Source organism: Naegleria lovaniensis, assembly GCF_003324165.1.
Source record: "Naegleria lovaniensis strain ATCC 30569 chromosome Unknown tig008, whole genome shotgun sequence".
NCBI classification, from domain to species: Eukaryota; Heterolobosea; class Eutetramitea; order Acrasida; family Naegleriidae; genus Naegleria; species Naegleria lovaniensis.
Window position 1 is genome coordinate 602,934 of NW_025407830.1, and position 21,068 is coordinate 624,001.

General features: G+C 36.9%; 11 protein-coding genes across 11 annotated transcripts; 6 read left to right on the forward strand and 5 right to left on the reverse strand.

Annotated features, from left to right (window-relative positions):
• Positions 1-608: 608 nt before the first annotated feature.
• C9374_014602 (uncharacterized protein) lies at positions 609-5,366 on the forward strand (the record flags this gene model as incomplete). The annotated part of the gene is made up of 1 exon (XM_044690608.1): positions 609-5,366. One exon carries the CDS (start codon positions 609-611, stop codon positions 5,364-5,366), a length of 4,758 nt encoding a protein of 1,585 aa, XP_044553194.1.
• Positions 5,367-5,456: 90 nt separating this feature from the next.
• Positions 5,457-7,685, forward strand: C9374_014603 (uncharacterized protein; the record flags this gene model as incomplete). The annotated part of the gene is made up of 1 exon (XM_044690609.1): positions 5,457-7,685. One exon carries the CDS (start codon positions 5,457-5,459, stop codon positions 7,683-7,685), a length of 2,229 nt encoding a protein of 742 aa, XP_044553195.1.
• A 297-nt stretch (positions 7,686-7,982) lies between these two features.
• C9374_014604 (uncharacterized protein) lies at positions 7,983-9,341 on the forward strand (the record flags this gene model as incomplete). The annotated part of the gene is made up of 1 exon (XM_044690610.1): positions 7,983-9,341. The coding sequence occupies one exon, from the start codon at positions 7,983-7,985 to the stop codon at positions 9,339-9,341; it is 1,359 nt and encodes a 452-aa protein (XP_044553196.1).
• A 236-nt stretch (positions 9,342-9,577) lies between these two features.
• On the reverse strand, positions 9,578-10,747 carry C9374_014605 (uncharacterized protein; the record flags this gene model as incomplete). The annotated part of the gene is made up of 1 exon (XM_044690611.1): positions 9,578-10,747. One exon carries the CDS (start codon positions 10,745-10,747, stop codon positions 9,578-9,580), a length of 1,170 nt encoding a protein of 389 aa, XP_044553197.1.
• A 201-nt stretch (positions 10,748-10,948) lies between these two features.
• On the reverse strand, positions 10,949-11,890 carry C9374_014606 (uncharacterized protein; the record flags this gene model as incomplete). The annotated part of the gene is made up of 1 exon (XM_044690612.1): positions 10,949-11,890. One exon carries the CDS (start codon positions 11,888-11,890, stop codon positions 10,949-10,951), a length of 942 nt encoding a protein of 313 aa, XP_044553198.1.
• Positions 11,891-12,797: 907 nt separating this feature from the next.
• C9374_014607 (uncharacterized protein) lies at positions 12,798-14,605 on the forward strand (the record flags this gene model as incomplete). Its single annotated transcript, XM_044690613.1, has 3 exons — positions 12,798-13,324; positions 13,513-13,768; positions 13,859-14,605. 3 exons carry the CDS (start codon positions 12,798-12,800, stop codon positions 14,603-14,605), a joined length of 1,530 nt encoding a protein of 509 aa, XP_044553199.1.
• A 327-nt stretch (positions 14,606-14,932) lies between these two features.
• Positions 14,933-15,454, reverse strand: C9374_014608 (uncharacterized protein; the record flags this gene model as incomplete). Its single annotated transcript, XM_044690615.1, has 1 exon — positions 14,933-15,454. One exon carries the CDS (start codon positions 15,452-15,454, stop codon positions 14,933-14,935), a length of 522 nt encoding a protein of 173 aa, XP_044553200.1.
• A 571-nt stretch (positions 15,455-16,025) lies between these two features.
• Positions 16,026-17,234, reverse strand: C9374_014609 (uncharacterized protein; the record flags this gene model as incomplete). Its single annotated transcript, XM_044690616.1, has 1 exon — positions 16,026-17,234. One exon carries the CDS (start codon positions 17,232-17,234, stop codon positions 16,026-16,028), a length of 1,209 nt encoding a protein of 402 aa, XP_044553201.1.
• Positions 17,235-17,682: 448 nt separating this feature from the next.
• C9374_014610 (uncharacterized protein) lies at positions 17,683-18,678 on the forward strand (the record flags this gene model as incomplete). Its single annotated transcript, XM_044690617.1, has 4 exons — positions 17,683-18,165; positions 18,248-18,317; positions 18,378-18,452; positions 18,524-18,678. 4 exons carry the CDS (start codon positions 17,683-17,685, stop codon positions 18,676-18,678), a joined length of 783 nt encoding a protein of 260 aa, XP_044553202.1.
• A 91-nt stretch (positions 18,679-18,769) lies between these two features.
• Positions 18,770-20,128, forward strand: C9374_014611 (uncharacterized protein; the record flags this gene model as incomplete). The annotated part of the gene is made up of 1 exon (XM_044690618.1): positions 18,770-20,128. One exon carries the CDS (start codon positions 18,770-18,772, stop codon positions 20,126-20,128), a length of 1,359 nt encoding a protein of 452 aa, XP_044553203.1.
• Positions 20,129-20,285: 157 nt separating this feature from the next.
• Positions 20,286-21,040, reverse strand: C9374_014612 (uncharacterized protein; the record flags this gene model as incomplete). The annotated part of the gene is made up of 3 exons (XM_044690619.1): positions 20,286-20,425; positions 20,484-20,553; positions 20,636-21,040. The coding sequence occupies 3 exons, from the start codon at positions 21,038-21,040 to the stop codon at positions 20,286-20,288; spliced, it is 615 nt and encodes a 204-aa protein (XP_044553204.1).
• Positions 21,041-21,068: the final 28 nt, after the last annotated feature.

Genomic DNA, 21,068 nt, shown 5'->3' on the forward strand with positions numbered 1-21,068 from the left:
CCGAAAAGCGATGGAGAGAGACAAAGAATTGGAAAAGAACCAAGAATTCATCAACTCTCAGTCAATTTTTCTACTTTGACATGAGAATGTGAATTCATGACGCCTTGTTTTGAATTAAATTACAATGTCATGTGCTTGACGTGAGCGTGATCGTTAGAAATTGACACATATTTCCCTGTTCATGGAGCAAAATTTTTGTAACCCACTCTACAGTTTTATTTTGGGATCATTTCCTCATGCTTCAATCAATTCAGTGAATAAATTGATTCGTTGTATTCCAATACCACGGTTGAACAAATACATGGAGAGTAAAGTAAATTCCAAACATTGCAATACAAAGTGTGAGGAAGAAACAATATGAATGCGAGATAAATTGGCACTATTTCAGTTCTGATCTCACCTGAAGAGCTAGAACATGAATTGATTGTGAACTATTGCAACCGAATCTCTCTCGCAAGTTCACTCCTTCAATACAACTTTCGAGCGGTTGTGAGATACAGAAATCATTGGCTCAAGAAAAAAAAGTTCATCCTTCGATTTGGAGGTGGTAATTGTGTTTGTTTTGCTCCTTTTAGGATCTTCGAGATCATCTCAATAGCTCAGTTAGAATGGGATCCGCTTGCGCCACTCAGAGGTCTACTCAACATGTCGAAGAGCCTCAATCCTTTGGATCAGACTTGAAAAAATCAAAGGCTCACCGTCAAAGTCCATCGCAGCAGCAGCCCTATGAAACAGAGTCCGTGGATATGAAGGAGCCAGCGGGAGCATCATGTACTTCTGTTGCCGTGACTCCGTTAGTGGAAAATGGCGACGAAGCGAATGGCATTAAGGTTACTATGCAGCCTGGACAGAGCTTTGCTGCTATCGGAATGCAACAAAACTCTTCAACAGTTGTGTGTGGAGACTCAATTACCCACTCATCGAAGCAGATAAAAAACCCTTCGCCGCCCATGACAAGAAAAAATTCGGAGAACGTAACAAGCCAAACCAACCCAGCAAAAACAAAATCGTTGAATTCAAAATACATAATTCATGATGAGCAGATTAAAAGAGAATGGGGCCAATTTTTGAATGGAAATACATCACGGAAAATCAATAATGATCAGGAGGTTTTTAGTGAGATTAGTTTTGAGCCATTGGAGAGTACCGTTGAGCCAATAGCCGTTCCCGATGACGTCAATTACTCACAAATTGTTAAAATATTTATCAAAGGATATTTAAATCCTATTGCAAGTATTCTTCAAGTTGAAAAAGAGGTTGATGGATCTACAGATACAACTTATGTATTTCAAAATTTACAAATATTGAAAGAGGTGGAGAAGGACAAAAGATTGTTTGCCGTTTTATCTGACACACTACCGAGCTCAGTCTCAAAACAATTTTCCAATCTGAAAAATATTGTTACCTCACTTTCGGTAAACACCACAGCTGAGTTTGAAGCTTTGATTGAGAAAACTGAAACATGTCTTGAACAAATAGAAAACGGAGAGGAGCTTGTTAACTTTGAAGGAAGTACTTATATGTGGACAAACTTGGGCGTTCCTTTGTTGCATTTTGCAGTGAGTCAAAATAATTTCTCTGCAGTCGACATATTATTGATGGGAGGCGCCCAAGTTGGTCAACGAGATATTCATGGTAGGACTGCTCTGTATTATGTAAAAAGCGTTGACATGTTTAAGAAATTGAGCGAGTTTATTTCTAATGAAGATCTGCAGAAAGCCTCCTTTTCCGGAGAGTTGGTGTCGCATGTCTTGTGTGAAATGTATAGCCATAACAAAGATTTAGCTAAATCATTGCTACATGAATTGACATCTTTCACTACCGACTCTTCAACAAAAGAAATCCTATTCTGGAAATTGGATTGTCATGACAACACTGCAATATCAATACTACAGAGAGGTATTTATACCAAAGCAAAACGAATGTCAAAGCATGATCAATTTAAATTCCTTAACGAGGAGCTGAGATGGCAAATCGAGAGAGGTGTGACGAATTTTAAAACTCTCAATAGTAATATTTCTTCAGAGACCAAAATAAGTTTGTTGTCGAACGCTTTATTGGAAGAAAATATTGAGCTTGCTTACTACTTACTTGAAAATATCCACATTGATTTAGATATCTCATCTCTAGTTTCTTGCATTAAGAGCGTTCATGTAGCAAAAATGGTATTTCAATTTTATCCAGAAGCCTTCTATCGTAAACAAAACACTGAGAGACAGGAGTTGAGCGATCTCTCAAGGATCATTTTGAATATGAGATCAGGTAACATTCCTCTAATTTCTTTCTTAATAGAAAAGCTTGAATACAATCTAATCTCCATGGAAATCAAGCTACTAATTGAGTTGACTGTACAAGGAGCATGTGTGGAGCTCTTTGAACTCATTAAGAAAGCTATTCAATTTTCATCTTGCTCGGAGCTGATAGGCCCCTCTTTCGGATACACAATGTCTCCATTCGAATATACCCTTTCGCTCAACAGAGCATTTTGTCATGTCACGGAAATAGAGCAAATGATATGGACCAAAGTTAAACATGACCAGAACGAAACGAACACAATACTATTGAAAAACTCATGTGGTCACCTTCTATCTCAATGCTTAAATGCCAGAAAATTTGACACATTTAAGGATATATTATCACATCTATTGATGAATGGGCTTTGCGCTGAGAATATGAGATTCAGTTTGGTAACGGAAAGCAAATCTATTCGCCTTAATCTTAGACAAATTGACCTTATTTATAACTCACTGGCTTCACTCATTCGCACTTCAGACGACTTGACTCAAGACCTTACCGACGAATTTTTACAACTAGCTTCCAAATTGTCTTCAATCGATGATACAGATCCGCCAATATTGTCAATATTACTTTGCCTTTTTATGAAGAAAGCAGACATGGGAGTTACTCTTAACATTTTATCTCATAATTACAGTTATTTGGTAACTACTTTCGATGGCCAAGTGCCTTTAATCACTGCAGAAAACAAGGAACAGGTATTGAATTGGATTAGCAACATAAGGGATGAGTCATGTCTCAGAAATTACCTTGTCAAACCTTACAGTACCAATGACAAAGTGTCATGGAATTCTCAATTTTGCTTGGATTTGCCAAAGTTACGTAGCTTTGTTATACAAGGTCTATTAGCCGATGATTATTCGTTTGTAGAAAAAGTTAGCTATGAGGCACAAAGCTTATTAGATCAAATGTACGAAATGATTTCCTTGCTTGCGTCTGAATCAAGCGATCTCGTGAAAGAACAATTCAAAACTATTGCTCTTAAGCAACTTCAAACGATTGAACACTTTGATCCACCTATTGACATTGTGTCTCAACTGATGGTACAAATGACGAAAGATTGTCTCGGTGCTGCACCCAACTATTCCGTATTAGACAACGTTCGATCTGAGCAAGAAATGTATGACTGTTTGGTAGCATATTTGAAATACAGCAAGCTACTACCCTCACTTCCAATTTCCAAGCTGTCGCATCATTTACACCAAGTCGAAATCACTAGCAGAATAGTCAAGTTCCTATTTACACATGATTACTTTAAAGAGATAACTGAAGCCTTGATTCATGCAATGCCATTTGAAGAGAAGCTCAAGTGTACTTCGTTTTTCTTTTCCATTAATTCGTTTAATGGAGACAAAATGGGCCATGTCGAAAGAATACTGGCAATTATTTGTGCTGTTGGCAGAAATTCAGACGACGAGGTATTGCAATTATTGGTTATGGCCATCAAGAAGTCCAATGCTAAATTTGTGAAACAACTAATTTCTCAATTAGAGGAGGCAGCACAAACGTTCGAAAACGTCAAGGACTTTATTCGAGAACCCCTATTCGCCTCATTAAGAAGTGGCTGTGATTGTATCTTACCAAGCCTTATTTCAAGCGTATGTCCATTATCCGAATTGGTGGGCATGAAAAACGATGCAGGAGAATCTTTGATGCATGCTGTATGCTTTGGAGGATGCATCAAAACCCTGACGCTTATTCAAGAATCAGTACATGAAAGCAAATTTGCATCATTGCTTTTTGACTCATCCTTCCAAACAAAAGTTGAACAAAACACAGAAGATGAAGAAGATGGTGATCAGATTTTCTATACTGCCCAATATTTTGCTTATTGCTCTGGAAAACAACACAGTAGAACAACAATGTTTGAACTCATTAGAGAAATGTGGAAAAAGAGCCTCATTCCAGCTCCCGAATATATTGGAGACTGGACAAGAAATATTGGAAACATACCCTCTTTCCTCATGCATTTCCAAAATAGTCCTAACAAGCCTCTTATTAACACTAACGAGCAACAAAATTATTTGTACTTAATGGATACAGCACTGTGGATGCAATATCTTATTGATAACGAGTCAAAATTCAAAGACAACGATTCGTTTTTACGGTTTTATGTTTATCACTTTATTTTGAGACAGTCGGGAGGAGAAATCAATCAAGATACATTGCTCTATCATGCTCCAAGATCTGTTGCTCCAAGACATTTGTGGTCACCCTTTTTTGAAACATTGTTCAGAATTGCTAATGTCGAGAATGGAGACTTGACAAAGTTTTTCATCATGTACATTAGATACGGCAAGAGAGCACTTCATGAAGATGAAATTCTTCATGCTCTTGACATTCTGTACTCGAGACTTAGCTCTGCCAAGAACCATGAATGTACTTCTTCTGCCATTCTCCAAATTCTGTCAGATGGCTTCGAAGAAAAAGACGACTTGCTCATGGATACCATGTTCAAACGAAGATCCAAAATGATGAAACTGTTTGTAAAAATTATATCCGAAACAAACAACTTGAAGGACAAGCTTTGGACTCTTATGGGATCACACATTGAGGAATCTGTTAGACTCGTACATCCAAAGATCGAAAACAACGCAGCTCAGCAATTGATTTCATTGTTTGATCTTAACGTACAGCCAGGATCTGATGTTGTGGAGCTTTGTCAAGCGACAAGTGGCGACCGTCTCAACCACTCTGACGAAATGATTGCAATAAGATCATCGATGGGGGTCGTTGGACGGGATTGGTCCTTGAGCAACGCCTTGAAACAAGCATCTGCTTACCTTAATGTCGACATTATTGAATATCAGCCTGCTTTGAGCACTTTCTGTGAAGAGAAGGCATATATCCTCACTGGCACTGTCACTCTACACGGCATTGAACAGATATTGCAAAATATTAGGGAGCAAGATATTGAAATTCAAAAAGTCTCCATTTCGGTGCTTTCTAACATGAGTGATCACTCATTAGCTTCAACGATCCAAGACAAAACCCTCCAAGTACAGATTTGTCTTGAGAAAGATACATTGTTGTGCTCAGAATGGGATTGCAAAGCGCCTCAGCAACACTAAATGAGTAAACTAGTTGTTTAAATATTGACATGTCTATCCAATATTCATTAACAAAATTTAAAGTTCTCTGTCCTAACCAAAGAAGAAAAAATGCAATTCGGTCTTTTGTTCTACCAAACAGCCTTGTGGTTGGGCTTTCACATAGACGGCAAGACCTTTACCATCGCACCCATGTTAGAAGACCAAGCAAACTTTAAGCTGATTGAAATTCCAAATCCATCATCTCGGTTTATCATGTTGGAAGAGGTTCAACTCTCACCTAACGATTTGAAAATAATATCGAATAATAATAATTCTATCACTCCATCATCATCGGAACAGCAACAACAGAAATTTGAAATATTATTACAGCATTTCAACGAGTATTACAAACAACATGAGCAAGAATTTATGAATTGTTTAATTGATATTTGGGAACAGGATCATTGTTCCAACACAACTTTATCATTTTCTGAAATATTACACAAATTCCTACCACTGTCTCCACACAATGAACATTATTCGGAATTGGATAAAGCCATTCGAAAGTTTGTGCTGTATTGCTGTATTAATAGCTTATCAAACTATGAAAAAATCAAGCACAAGGAAATTACATTTAGGCTTGTATCAGCAGATGAGCTCCTTGAAAACAGGTTAAAAATGAAATTTAAACATCAAATGGAGCTGTTCTCAAAAGAGGTATTTCATGTTGAATTGAATGATGAAGAGTCCATCATTCTAAAGACTCGTCTTCTCGATTGTCTAATTTTTCAATCACATAGTATATACTGGAACGATATTTGTAAATATCCTTCAAAGGCCAAGAGTTTGGAAGCCAGAATTCGAAAATGGTTAGATCTTTTAGGAACAAAGTTGAGCTTTCCAGAAGCTCTCATCCTCAAATCAAATGTTTTTCCAAAGCATCTTGTTCCTACATTGATCAAATGTATTTTAAATCAGATAGATAAGAAAGTGTTGCATACGATGATGGAGGATCAATCACAATTTCTGGAATACAAGGATCTTGTTAAGAATTGGGATATCAATACCTCAAGTTGGAAATTCTATGACAATGTGATCACCATTGACTCAGAAGGCACTATGGATATAGATGATGCCATTTCTATTGAAAGTTATGAAACTAATTCAATGCGTGTGGCCATACATATTACCAATGTTGCACATTTCTTTTATTCATATTTAGGAAATAATTCTCTTCAAGACATGTTGAAAGATCCTATTTTCAAGGAGGCAGCACGAAAAGTTACCTCGTATTATGACAGTCTCCCACGATCGTCCGTTCTCTTCAGAAATCCAGACGAACTCGATCAAGATGCAAGACATTTAACAGTCTTTCCCATGTTGTATCCTTCCCTTTCTGAAAATATTCTATCTCTAAAGACTGGAAAACGTCTAACCATGACCTATGAATTTGAATTTAATGATTTTGATTCTCAGCCCAAATTGTTAGGAATTTATCCCTCTTGTGTGAATATTATTGAAAATACAACCTACGAACAAGCAGAAGCATTATTTGAAAAAGATGAAAAGTGGAACAAGTTATTTTCATATTGCAGAGCTCTGTATGAGAGGAGAATTCAGAATGGAGCACCCTCTTTTGAAAATAGAAAATGCTTAACTCCAGAGCCTTCAAATAACACCACAGCAAGATTGTCCATTTCTGAGAGAAGAGGCTTAAAATCTTCACTCGTCATTAGTGAAAGCGCAGTGCTCATAGGGTCCATTGTTGGAGAGTATTTTAAAGCGCACAACATTCCTGGCATTACTCGAAATTTTGATTCACGCAAAAAGATAAGCTTAACATCTGTGTGTAACAAAGACACTCCGAGTCCTTATTTGCAACAAACAAGTCCAGTGAGAAGATTCATTGATTTATTGAATCAACTACAGCTGTATTTATTTTTGACTCAACAAACAATGCTTTCTGTTAAGCAACTGGAGGAACATTGTGATAGAATTGAATCAGAATCTACCAAAGCTCAAGAAGTAGAGGATCATATTATCATGTATTGGTTTCTATGCTATTTGTGGGAACATTATGGCCCATCATCGTCAAAGAGTTCTACCGTTGATGAAAGGAACTGCAAGGCGTTGAAAGGAACAGTCGGTAGATTTGTCAGTGCATTCACCAAGATTATACTCAATGACGAGCAGTTTTGCTCGTTCTCCATCCATTGTGCGAATCTACACTACTTGTTAGGTGGAAAATATTGTGTAGAGGGACTGCCAATCAATTTTGTAATTGAATCCATTGATTGGGAATTACTGACAGTGAGTATTCGTGTTGTTGAAGAAGGGGAACAACATGAGCAATTATAGACGCACTCATTACGAATGCAAAGTGGCTATTTCCATTTCTGTGTCGATTGGCACACTTTCCATGTTTACACAAAATATATATTTAGAAAAACATGGTTTGGAAATTTTTCAAGTTGGTAGTAGCTATTTGCGTTCTGCACACCTGTGTACTGCACCATGATGAGAAAAATTCCACTCTCTCATAATATACTATACTTTCAATACTATTCATTTGCAACAAGGAGCAAGCTTGTCAGTCATTCAACATTTTACATTCCACATTCATCATTATTCGAATCACCATAGAGACCAAGCAACATGATTGGAAATTCAACTCTCTCCAATTCAGGTGAGGAACAACAACAACAACAACACCAGAAAAAGCTTCCAAGAATTGCCTCCATTCCAGACGATGATATTTTCCTCTCCGATGTGTATATGGTTCTGTTCAAGAATGGCCTTTATTCAAATGCAACAGTCATGATCAATAATATAACATATAGGGTTCATAAGGAAATTGTTTCACACACAAGTGGACTTTTTGCGTCCTACTTTTATTCAGGGTTTGATATTCAGAGTCATCATAATATTGAAGTGAAAGATTTGGATGACAAGATTGCTTCTCCTGAAATTATTGATACCGTTTTTAAGATCTTGTACAATAGTTATGCATCGATCAAGAATTCTTCATCTGATCATCAACACCTTGACGCGAATAGTAGTGATACACATAACAATGAAAATAGCACCACGACGGACAACTCTTCTTCTTGTAATGATAGTGACAGTACGGTCAACAGCTCTAGCCAGTCCAAAGGCTCTTCGTCAAATACTACTTTTAAATTGGTAGATCCGATCACTCGTGAGAACCTTTTGGAACGATTGAATATCCATTACATTTTGAGGTTCTTTTGCTTTAACTTTATTGATGAGTATGACATTCCATTGAATGTTTTTAAGGAGAATTTTAATGTACTCTTTGAAAGAATTAGTGGGATCTATGATACCATTTACAAACATCGAAAAGGAGACTGGAAAAGTAATATACCCACTCGGGACACGACAGAATCAGTGGAATTATTAAATCAATTCTTGACGATATTCCGAGGTAAAACTAAGGACAAATTACTACAATGGGACACCAAAGTTATTCTCTACAATGGTTTGAGATATAACATTCAGGATAATGAATTTTGGCTTACCTATTTATATGTGAATGTGACCGCACCATTTTTTGGATTGAATGCCTTTATTTATCCAAGTGAAGCAAAACATCATCAACATTATCATTATCCCATACGTTTACCACTCATACGTAAAGTGAAGAAAATACCAAACTTGAACTTAAATTGCTTGAGGAATCTGTTGGTCATTGATGAACATTTGCTCTTCCTGGCCATGCTGATCGACTTTGAGGGAGAAGTACTCAAACATTATAATGAGATATTCGAATGTCCATTATCGAGTAATACTCACACGCTACAAGATTCATTGAGTAAGATGGGTGATTTGAGTCATGAAGAGAAACTTAAGGCTGCAGAGACAAGTTTTGTGACGCAGTGTCAACTCATGTTTCCTCATCAAATATCTCATTACATTCTCTCCCTCTTCTTCACTTCGAATGCTCTTTATCAGTCGAAATTATTTGCTCCTCAACCCAATGCCTCCACACCCTAAGTGTTAGTCATCATTGGGATGTAGTTGGTTCTATCAATAAATGATGTTCACCTTTCCATCAATACTTTGCAGTAAACTTAACATTCTTTAATTAACATACCATGTCAGCGAATCAGGAGCTGGTTCCTTTGGGATGACCGCTGAATGCCTTCTCTATTAATGACGATGTTCAGGTTACCGTAACACAACTTTCAAACAATTTATTTACAACGGTCCTTACTGATTTGTTGGTCAATCTACAAATTGGTGTAAGAATATTTCTTTCTTCTTTTCACACAACAAAAAGCAATCCATCCAATCAAAGCAACAATCACTACAAGTAGAATTGCACCACCGACAACAGGAACTGCAATCATCCACCACTCAACATTTGGTCCTGAATAAGCAACAATGGCAATAATGACATTGTTGGGCAATGTCGAACTGTCACAAGTCAATTGGTTGTTTTGCACTGTTGCTGTGGTTACTTTTCTAAACGATGAAGAGGAAGCAGATACAACACAAGTAATCGAGTTCAAATTAACCTGAACATCTTTTCCATGTACATCCTTCATTTGTCCATCCATTAAATCATACACCAATGAACTCGAATCAGTATTCAAAGATGAAAAATTACTATTCTTGGTCAAGTAAAAACCATCTAACACAATATATGAACCACCATCTACGACAAGAGTATTTCCTTCAAAATTCTTATATTTGCTGAGTTGGAATCTTGGAGAATCCCATGTGAGTGTTGGTACTTGATTTGGAAATGTCAATGTTAAATTTCTATCAGTAGAATCTTTTTCCAATTCAAAAACAAAACCAGAAGGATATGAAACAACAATCTCCGTATCAAATTCTACTGTTCGTGGACCAATGAGTTCATTATAAAAAATTCCTAATGAGAACAATTGTCCTGAAGACTCTTCAATGCTTTTCAAAGAAAAGTCACTAAATTCATAAAGTGTTGGCAAATGATAAATGTTCGCAGATCTGACATCCTTTGAAAGAAAAGATTGCAACTTCATGGTATCGACATTCAAGATTCCTTGAGGCATGTAAAATTCCATGGTCAACTTGTTACTTGAAGAATTATTTGGAGCTTGTAACAAGTAGAAGGTGTAAAAACCGAACGTACTTTCATCAGAAACGGTGGATTGAGTAATTTTGAAAGTTGTGGAATCTTGTTCGTGGCCTAGGGTGAAATAAACATTCATGGATGTGTCTTTGAAAGAAGCATATTTGAAAATGGTGGTCGATTGATTGGAATAATGAATGGTGTAACTTTCTCCAAAGGTTGCAGGAATTACGACAGGTATGGGGATGGTTTGTTGGTGAGCTTGACAATTGTTTAACAACAAGCAAGAATAAATGATCAGCAATGAGAGCTTGATCATATGGGTTGTGACACGAAGAGACATTTTTTTTAGTTCTAAATGAACTAATGAAAAGATTTAAAGAACTTTAAAAAATCTTTTAAAAAAGTCCCATCTTGCGTTGCATCGTTTCCAATTCTGGAATTTCTAATGAGCCCGAGCACCCTGGAACTTCTGATGAGTGAACTTAATTAAAAAAGATGAGGGACGAATCGGCGTGTTATCATGATATGAACATTAATGAATTTACATGTATTTAATGTCTTTTTTCACAGCATTAATAATGTCCAAAATCAATGCTGCAGTTTGTTTTGCATCAAGAGTAGAATTGTCAATAACGAACACAGGTATCTTGGTTGCTACAATTTCCATGAATGAATCATAGTGCTCCTCTATGAGCTTCAAATATGACTTTTCAATTCCTCCTTCAAATTCTCTTTTTCTAGCCTTAATTCTTTCGTGACAAATGTCAATGTTATTCTTTGGCTTGAGATAGAATGCCATGTGACCAGTGACACCTCTCTTTAAGGCGTCGTAATTTTCACACAAATCCAAATAATCTTCCTCGGCAATCATTCCCTTGTTATACTCCATAACAGTAAATACACCACTCGAGGAAAGAATTCCTTCAAAGAAAATGTTGAAAGTGTCAGAACAAGTGATTGGTGGAGTAGTGACATTTTCATCTAATTCATATCTATTTACATCAAAGGAGTCACTCATTTGTGACATTATCTTGGAGTTTGGATGTAATTTCACTAAATTATTGAACTTCTTCATGATGGCTTCGAGCTGTTCTTTTTCAAATAGGTCATTGACAGTCGTGAATGATGATTCTCGTGATTTCAATGATGACGTTGATGTCAATGGCTGAAAGTTATACTTAAAGTAATGTTTGAAATAGGTATTTGCAATTTGTTTTTGTAATTCATAGTTGAGCTTGATGTCCTTTTTATGAATTCCAACTTCATAATACTTGCTGAGGAGTGTCCACTCATCAGTTCGTTGTTGTTCGGAAACACAATTTTCATTAAATAATTGTAACTCTCGTGATGTGCTGCTCTTTCCAGACCCGATATTTCCTTCAACGAAGCAGACCAATCGTTTATGATGGGGCATCAAACTAGAATGATCATGATGGTCCATGTCTTGAGAAGCAATGTTGTTATTTACAATTGATGATGACATTTTCCGAGTAGGATGAAATGATGTACAATAATCACGATGGAATGAAGCTTTTGATGATGATAGGATTCCGATATTCTTGTTGTTATTATTATTCGTGATGATGATTCTTGAATTAAGCCTTTTAGTTGTAATATTTGTTTGAATTGAAGAAGTTTCCCAAAGATAGTTTGAAGTGCTAGTTAGCGTTGAGAACCAACAAGTCAATGGAGTTGTTGTTTCTTTTTTTCTTCTTATTATTGCTCGAACACCGTCATGACATGAACAAGCTCTACGCAGCAGAGAAGCTTGGTTCATCATTTTTTGCAACCAGTTCGAACAAATGTTGGAAGGATTGTCTGAAACCGCTGCGACTAGCCGTTACAAAAAAATTTTGGAGCCCAACCATCATTGTAAAGCCTCGGGCCGCATGAATAAAAAATGGCAATTTGTTTGGAAGCACTTGATCCAAGCAAGGATCTTCATCAAGGTTGTGATATTTGGTCGTGGAACTCATAAAAACCAAATGCAAGTTGTTTGCCTCACCTTGATGAAAATTTCTGAATATTCGTAAATATTCTCCTTCCTATTTTTCTATCCGAAGTGTAGGGATACGAAGAGAATCGTTTCACGCCCACGGAAATGGTTGTTCATTTTGAAGCAACAAGAAAATATTTGTTTGCCTTCTCCAAAAACCAGAAGCGAGAATCTTCTCTCTGTATGTATGTCTTTTCTTTCGCACTTAGAAGTATTTGTCGTGAAAAGAGAGCCAAAAAGATTAAAAAGGAAGTGGCAACCGCAATTGAATACCTGAAGAGTACCATTGAGATCTCCACATGAATGATCTTGTATCTCGGTGGTGAATTCAATAGCTTTGATAACTGACTTTCACTTCTGCAACCATACACGCACTTTAAAAAAACAAGTCATGATGCTTTCCCTGACGACTTCGACCACAGAATCTCGACTTTTTTCCATTGTTGCAACATTGGGCAAAAACTACGACACAACAACAACAACGACTCGTGACAGCCATCACTACTACTACCAACCACAAGGTGGCCTCATGGATGACTTTCTTTACCCTGTTCTACACCAGTCTCAATCCCAAGGAGGTAGCAACTTTACCTTTGACTTGTATTCGAGTTTGGTGGCTGGTTTTGATGGACCTTTCATTCTCATCTTTCTATTGACCTTCTTTGTGGCATTGGGTAGTTACGTGTTTCAATTCAAACATTTAAAGAGAAATCATCATGTACTGTTTTGGATGATGTTTGCTCTCTCACTGTTTGCTTCCTTTCAGAATTTGACTCGTCTTGCTAGTGAGTTGGCGTTTCTGTTCCCAACGTCAGATGGTGCTTTTCATTTGAATAATGTGATTAAGGGGATTGATCGATCCATGTCAGCTGTGTTGTTATATACTCAAATTTTAATTCTAGGATTTATTGCTTATATATTGTAAGTAGTGGTCTTTGTGTGTGATGATGATGATGATTCTCACGAATGTGTGTGTATTCTATGGATTGAACGACATGAATCTCGCACCAAACAACATTGTTACTTGTATATATTTCGCACCAAACAACATTGTTTATTTTCCAAACATTGTTTTGGACGTTTCACGGGTCAATTATTATCAAAAATAGTATGAAAACTACACGGGCAACTGGTGACATTTCAGAGAGAACTTACAAGATATCAGTGGTCTCCCTCATCGTTACCTTGATTTTGTTCTTTATCTTGTTCATGTTAGGACATGTCATGGTCATTGTCATTCTTCATGCAATGAGAGGATCCAAAACCATCACTGGTCTTCAAACCTCTCAATTAACGAATGCAATCTTTACTTCACCAATGATTTTTATGAGTTTGGGTTTGGCCACAACAGCCGTTTTCTTAAATGTAAGTTGTTGATTGAGAATGTGTGACTGATCAAGACATTTCATTGAAATACAACCATATACAAATCATGTAAATGTTCAACAAGAATAGGCTTTTGGATTTCGTTTGTACATTTCCCTAAGACAAAGAAAGAAGAAAATTAAGGAAATGCTTAAAAATACCATGAATTTAACTCTTGAAATGAATTCTCCAAGATCCAATGATGGAGACAAGGATTCAACCAACATTAGCAACACTTTCTCGACAACGAATAATAATAATGAAGCAACCAACACAACGATTCATACAACAACCGTCACGACAGATCTCTCTAACCAGACGCCTGGCACGCCTTCGACATCAGCATCTCCCACGGTTGGCTTTATTATTCCCAAGTCCAATTCCAAACATGTCATACAAAATGAGGTTATGGATCAGAAAAACAAGAAGAATTTATCCAGTAAGACCAAAGATTTTAGTGAAACGTATCATCTCAAGAAACATGCGCTTCGAAAAACACTTGGATTACAGATTGGTCTGAGTATTGCTTTTTTCATTCAATTGATTGGTTTGGGATTTTTACCAGGAGCTCTTGGATGGCAATTCTCACTCCTGTTTTATCACAACTTTTCAAATTTTGCTCAATTATCCTTTGTGATCATTTTGTTGATTATTTTCAATCCATTGAAGGAGGTTCAGAGATTGTTTGAAAAAGCTCCTAATTTTCTCAACAATGACAGTGGCATCAACAAGAATAACAACTCCATGATGATGAAAGATAAAGAAAATACGCCCATAGAGAGCGGTGATGCTGCGAATGGCAAAACACAAAATGTTGACCTTTCTGTCAATGTCTAATGAACGAAGGTGCATTGTTGTGAAATGCGTGTATTTTTACAGGAGAGTGTATGTGGTGTGAAAACTACACGTTTTTAATAACCACAGATCTCTCTCTAAAACTAATAACTCACTGTAGTGATGTACATCCTAAAGAATCATTTCAATAAACCTTTTCAAATAAAAGAGAGGATTAATAAATCTTGGGGTTCACAAGGCAGAGGCCAAGAGGCTTATGGGTTGTTAATACGCCTCATAAGAATTCGCTCCAGCAACAACTTCATACAAGCAATCATTTAAACGGATGTTTGAGCGAGGTTATGGACCTTGAGTGCACCCGATAAATACTTACAAAATATTCTGAATAAACGACATGAGCACAAATAGATTAGGTAATTGAAAGAGCTTCAAAAAGATGAGTAAATCAGAGATGGACGCAATTCTCGAACTCATATCCCAACTCTCCGAGAAGCCTCCTTTTGATGCACCTTTCTGATATATTGAGCCATTGCCTGTTGCTGATTGATTCAAAAGAGTACAAATCATGGCACTGTTATGAATCAGTTCAAAACCAACTCCAATGATTTGAAGAAACAAATAGAAGGCTACCAATGCATAGAGAATGAGTTGATTTTTCTGTGCTGTACTCGATTTGCTTACTCGCCATTCCCGAATTGAGAATAGCACAATAAACAGCACTACAATGAAATAGGCTATTATAAACAAGGAAGAATTCACCGTAGCCTGAACATGATGATCCAGCTCGTTTCCGTTCATGGGTGTATTCATGGTTGAATTTAAATTAGTTCCATTATGAAAGGGTGGAGGATTGGTTTGATTCAAGAGTGGAGGTTCTTTGGAAGGGGTCATGGCTGGTGGTCCTCCACCTGGCAAGGGTGGTTTTGAAAACGCAGAAACTATTGTTATTGATGGAAGAACGTGATCAGTGAGGAAGGGAATTATTGGATAAGAGCTTGAAGAACAACGTTGTTGAAAAGGACAAGGATTATGATGGTTGTTTTTGAATGAGCGATACCATGTACGGAAAGAACAACAAATGATAGAGTAGTGAACATGCTGCCTTGAGCGAGATAGCATCAAAGGATTCAATTTTAGTATCCATGTGATGAGGTTTCTCTCTCTTGTCAACTGATTTCAAACACATACGAGTCGGCGGGTAACATGAAATCGAATTGATGGCTTTTTTAGTGCAAAATGAACCATCCACGAATAGGATACAAGTGTAGTAAGGTAGTAGGTATGTGTTCATGTGTTTGAGGAAAGGTTCATTTAAATGTCGTAATTGTACAAAAATTAAATTCGTGCAGCAGATCATCATCAAATGGAAATTAGCAAAGGGGGTACGTATGGATGTTTAAATATATATAAATATGAAACTCATAAAAAAGAATCTAATAATACTCTCTTCAAGTAAAATAAATTATTTGGAAGAAAGACTCTCTTTCAGAATAATAGTCTTCAAATTCTCTAGTACCTTCTTAATATTATTGGTATCTACCGCACAAGTGACTTCAACAAAAACTTCAGCATCCTTATTTTCCCTCAATTGCTTGAACTTGTCTGCAATGAACGGAATGGCATCTGGTGCAGAATGTTTTTTACCTTGATAATCCTTAAAACATTGTTCAGAAATGTCCACCTTCTTGATCAGATCATTAAATAGATCGACCTTGTTCAAAAACAACATGACAGGCTTATCATAGAAAACACTACAATTCACCAATTCTTCAAACAACAACATGCTTTCTCGAATTCTAATAGTTGTAGGATCTTCCTCCAATACTTGATTATATTCCACGAGAGAAACCACAAAAATCAAAGCTGTCACATTATCAAAGACATGAATCCATTTCTTTCTTTGATTACGTTGACCACCAACATCGACCAAACGCATGGACAATCCTCCAAATTCAAATTTAGTCTCATGAACTCCGGTAGTTCTCAATCGACAGTGTAATACATCCTCCACCGATGGAGTATAGGAAGCAGCACCAATACGTTCGCAATGATTCATGAAATAAGCTAAATTGTCAATGAGAGGATAGGACCATGATGAAGAGGATGGTGTGAATGATTGTTGATCGCTATGGTTGTTGTTGTTGTTATGGTTCGATGATGATGATGATTCAGAAGAACCAACACCAACAACATGACCACCTCCGTGTCGATGATGATACACGTGTTGAACATATGGATGTTGCCATAGAAAACGAAGAGAAGAAAGTTTCGAGGGATCATACGAGAGATGGGCCTGTTGAGAAGAAGAGGTTTCTTCTTCTTGGTCATCATCTCTTGAATCTTGTTTTGATTTTCTGAGAATATTTTGTGTATGAGTTTTTAGTAATTCTTGTTGTTCTTGATCCATTACGAAAGGAGTGTTGTTGTTGTGGTTGATGGTAATGACTTGTTGTTGTTGAAGAGAATTTTGTACAATATCCATCAAAGCAGCCATTCCAAGAATTAAATTGTCTTGAATGGTTTTGGTGAAGGAAGATAATTCTTCTTTGGTGTAACCATTTTGATGTAATATTTTGACTTGTTTGAAAAGAGTTGATTTACCTGACTCCGAAATACCTAAGAGAAGAAGATTGATTGTATTGTCGACTGCAACCGAGGAGTGTGATGACATTTTTTTGGGTTGACTGGATGACTGGTGTCATTTGGTGATGTGTGTTGTTACTTTTGACATTTAGAGCATTGGACTTCGAGTTTCAAAGTAACAAATAGATGGATCATTACTATACGCTAAATGAAGAAGAATACTATTCCCTTCGAAGTCAAAGATGAGTATGTAAAGGGATGATATTATTAACAAGTAAATTTACAATCCAATGGAGTATTAACTGGACCACATGTTCTCTGTGATTTCTTGTTTATTGTGGACCGCAAAAATCAAAAGATCAATGAATCCTCTGCGTTTTTGGATTACTAAGGCTCTTTCACATTCAGTAATTCCGCCATCCCTTGAGTTTTTTTATCGTCTAATTGCACGACCCTATTTCGCCTAAACTCTCGCAGTGGGTGTTTTTCCATTTATATTCCGCAAGATGATTCTGTGTACATGATGACCTTAAAAAATGCAGCAAAACAGTAGTAGCACAAATCCAGGTGATACCACCAATGATCCAACAACGACCATTCATAAAAACCTCAATCCCCCTACAACAACAACAACAACCAATGTAAATAAGACTCCCTCGATCTCTCGTTTATTAAACAAAGGCTCTTCCTCTCAACACCAACAGAACAATAAAATGCCCGTTGGAAAATCCGCTGGCACACTCTCGGATCGAGATGACCTGATAGAACTTGTCTCGACCACTGGTGCGTCCAGAAAAGAACATAGAGAAACATCACCAGGTTCTCCTTCAACTTCCGATAAGCAATCAACAATAGTAGGATGTGGGAATGATCATGGCCATGAATCTCATCATCATGACGAGCGTCATCATCACAACGACCATCATCATTTGATGAATAAGAGTTTTTTGATGGGTTTTATACCTAGGTGGACGTTTCACCCAAACAAACAGTCGGAAGCAAGAGATTTATTGGCTGTCGTAAGTTGAAATGCAATGGAAATGCATTATTCATGACATGCAATTTATGCTCAATTTTTGTATAATTCAATTATTTGAAAAGGAACGAACGCAATTGGCGTGGGTAAGAACAGGTCTATCGACCATTGCTATTGGAATTGCAATTGCAAAATGTATGTGTTTACGTGTATTGTAAAATATTTATGAATTAATTTATATGAATTCAAAAACAGTATTGACGAGTGACGCTGATTCTGAAGCAGCAAAAATTTTAATGGTCACAATAGGCACCATCTTTATCGTACTAGGTAGGTTGTTAAGGGTGACAATATTCATTTTGGTAAACAACTACTTTAATTTGTCGACAACGATAATTAAGGCCTCTTAATATTCTGTTATTCTTTCGTAAGGTTCCACTATGCAACAAGACGATTAATTTCCGGAGTTTTTGTTGCAGATATGTTTTCACCGGTTTTCATGTTTGTTTTTGGAGTAACTGCATGCATTGCAGCGCTTGCTCTTGTGTTTGTGTGATTTGTGGCAATTGTATTAAATTTATTAACTTATTTGAATGGCGAACTAATAGCGAATTCAACAAAAATGTGTTCATCATGATGAAAAAAAAATGACGTCTTTGCTCCGACACAAAAACAACAACTGTGGTATGAGCAATATTGACAACTCTGAAAGAGACGCATTGGGACCTATGAACACAATGGATGAGCAAGAAGACATGATTGATATGGACAACTGTTCTCAACAAGAATTTTCCGAACTCGCCAAGACATCAACATCTTCGGTCTTTGACCACCCAAAAGACGGCTTAAACACGGAAAGAACATCCTCTCTCACGAAAACAAACAACAAAATTGAAAAGAGGAGGAAAATGTTGCAACAACGTAAAGCAAAGATTGTTAATCTGAAGAAGAGATGGCGAGAACGAAACGCTGCTCTCCCACAGGAACAACATCAACTCATTGACCATCATGATGATGGGTCAAAACTCGGAGATTTATTAGATGAATGTTTTGACAGAATTGAAAAAACTATCGTTCAAAACGTAGAGGGTAAAATTTCGACGGCTTTCAAGAAATTTCAAGAGAGCATGACATTGGCATTTGGAGAATGTTTGCAAAAATTAACATCAGCCATTGAAATGCGCCCTTCTTCTCTTTCAACACCAATCAAATTGGAGAATACACAACCAACATCTTTGCCATCCATCCAAGTACAAAATTCACAAAATTCGCAATCTCAATCCAATATTATGGCATCATCATCCTATCCATCAAAACATCAGCATGGCTCAAAAGAAGAGGATTGTTGGATTATTTGGAATAACTCAGTCTATGACAAACTTCGATTATTGAGGAGAATGAAAGCCATCAAATACAATGAGTGGGAGGATTTTGTGGAAAGGGATGCCATTATTTGGAGAAGACATTTTGAATTAAGGGATCAATTTAAGAGAGATAAATCATCTGACAAGAAACACTACACTCTCGCAATGGATTACATTAGCCCAGTTCTACATGCAAAACAATTTCTTGGTAAAACCCTTCAAAAAATCAGACAAGGCTTTTTCAAGAATAAGGAAGTATCGAATGAAATGCTAACCAAAATGCTAGAAGGAGTTTCAAAAGGAAACATTTTACCATATCAGCAAGATTTGTTGTTAAGCAAGAAAGAAATCCAAATCACACCCAAGTCAAAAATTAATTCACCATTCTGGTGGTTAAACCTAGAAATTTATCAACAACTCTCACTATTGGTAGAATTGAAAATTATTGCAAAAACGGATTGGAATGCCTACATGAAGAAGGTAATGCAGTTAAACGACTCAATAACTGAGGAATCTGAAAGAGCTCCTAAAATCATTAGCTTTGGAGAAACGTTAATGAAAAATTTAAAGGACAAGACACCAACTGATAAGTGGTTCCTATTTGTGCAAAAGAAGCAAAGCATGATGAAATGTTCAGATTAGAGGAAAAAGAGCAGTACTGCAGTGCAAGCAATACCAAAACCTAGTAGGAGCAAGAAAGGCGGGGAGAATGAGTCAGCTGAAAATTGATCTGTTTCAAAACATTGCAACATTGGATGTTGTCAATAATGATGAAGCGTCAGATACAATCAATGCTTGTTTACAAATACTTACGATCAACCATGGATTTCATGACCACGTAAAACCTTAAATGTGCGTACATGATCAACAATAGGGAAATGACCGCTGTCAAAACACCGAGCGCTTTAGGAACAAAGGGATCATGCCCTTTTCTATTCACTAATTCCATTAAGGTAGTTGTTATTAAACACAATATGTTTCATTAATTAACACGTACGTCGTGAGACTCCAATACCAATTGCAAGAATGGCATATGCCGTTCGTTGCCATGACAATGCAGTTCGTTCCTATGTAATGAAATTAATATCATGAGGACATGTTGTCATGTACATTATTCTCTTTAGAAACACCAATGAAGAAAATACCTACTGCTGCCAACATGTCTCTGGCCTCGCTCACTTTATTCGGGAACGAGTGCCATATCGGAGTCATGACATGAAGAAAATAGTGTTTCCATGACATTCGTTCTGGTTCTTTATACTCTTGTTTCTTCTGTGTGATATTAGCGGGAGTACTCTTTTGTGGTGGTGGTGGTGGCTGTTCATTATTTTCATTTGAATTACTCTCTGGTGATGATGATGATTCCTTTGTTTCCAATCCAACCATGGTAATTTCCGAAGCTGAAGTCTCCAAAGAAGGAGCTGAAGCATATAATACCAGATCGTTTCTACTAGTGTTTGGAATGATGGAGATGGAGACTTCTCTCGGGTCGGTTAGTTTGGTCTGTTGTTGTTGTTGTTGTAGTGAAATCATTTCAATATCTTGTTGTTGCATTTTGAATAAAATGAAAAGAGATGGCGGT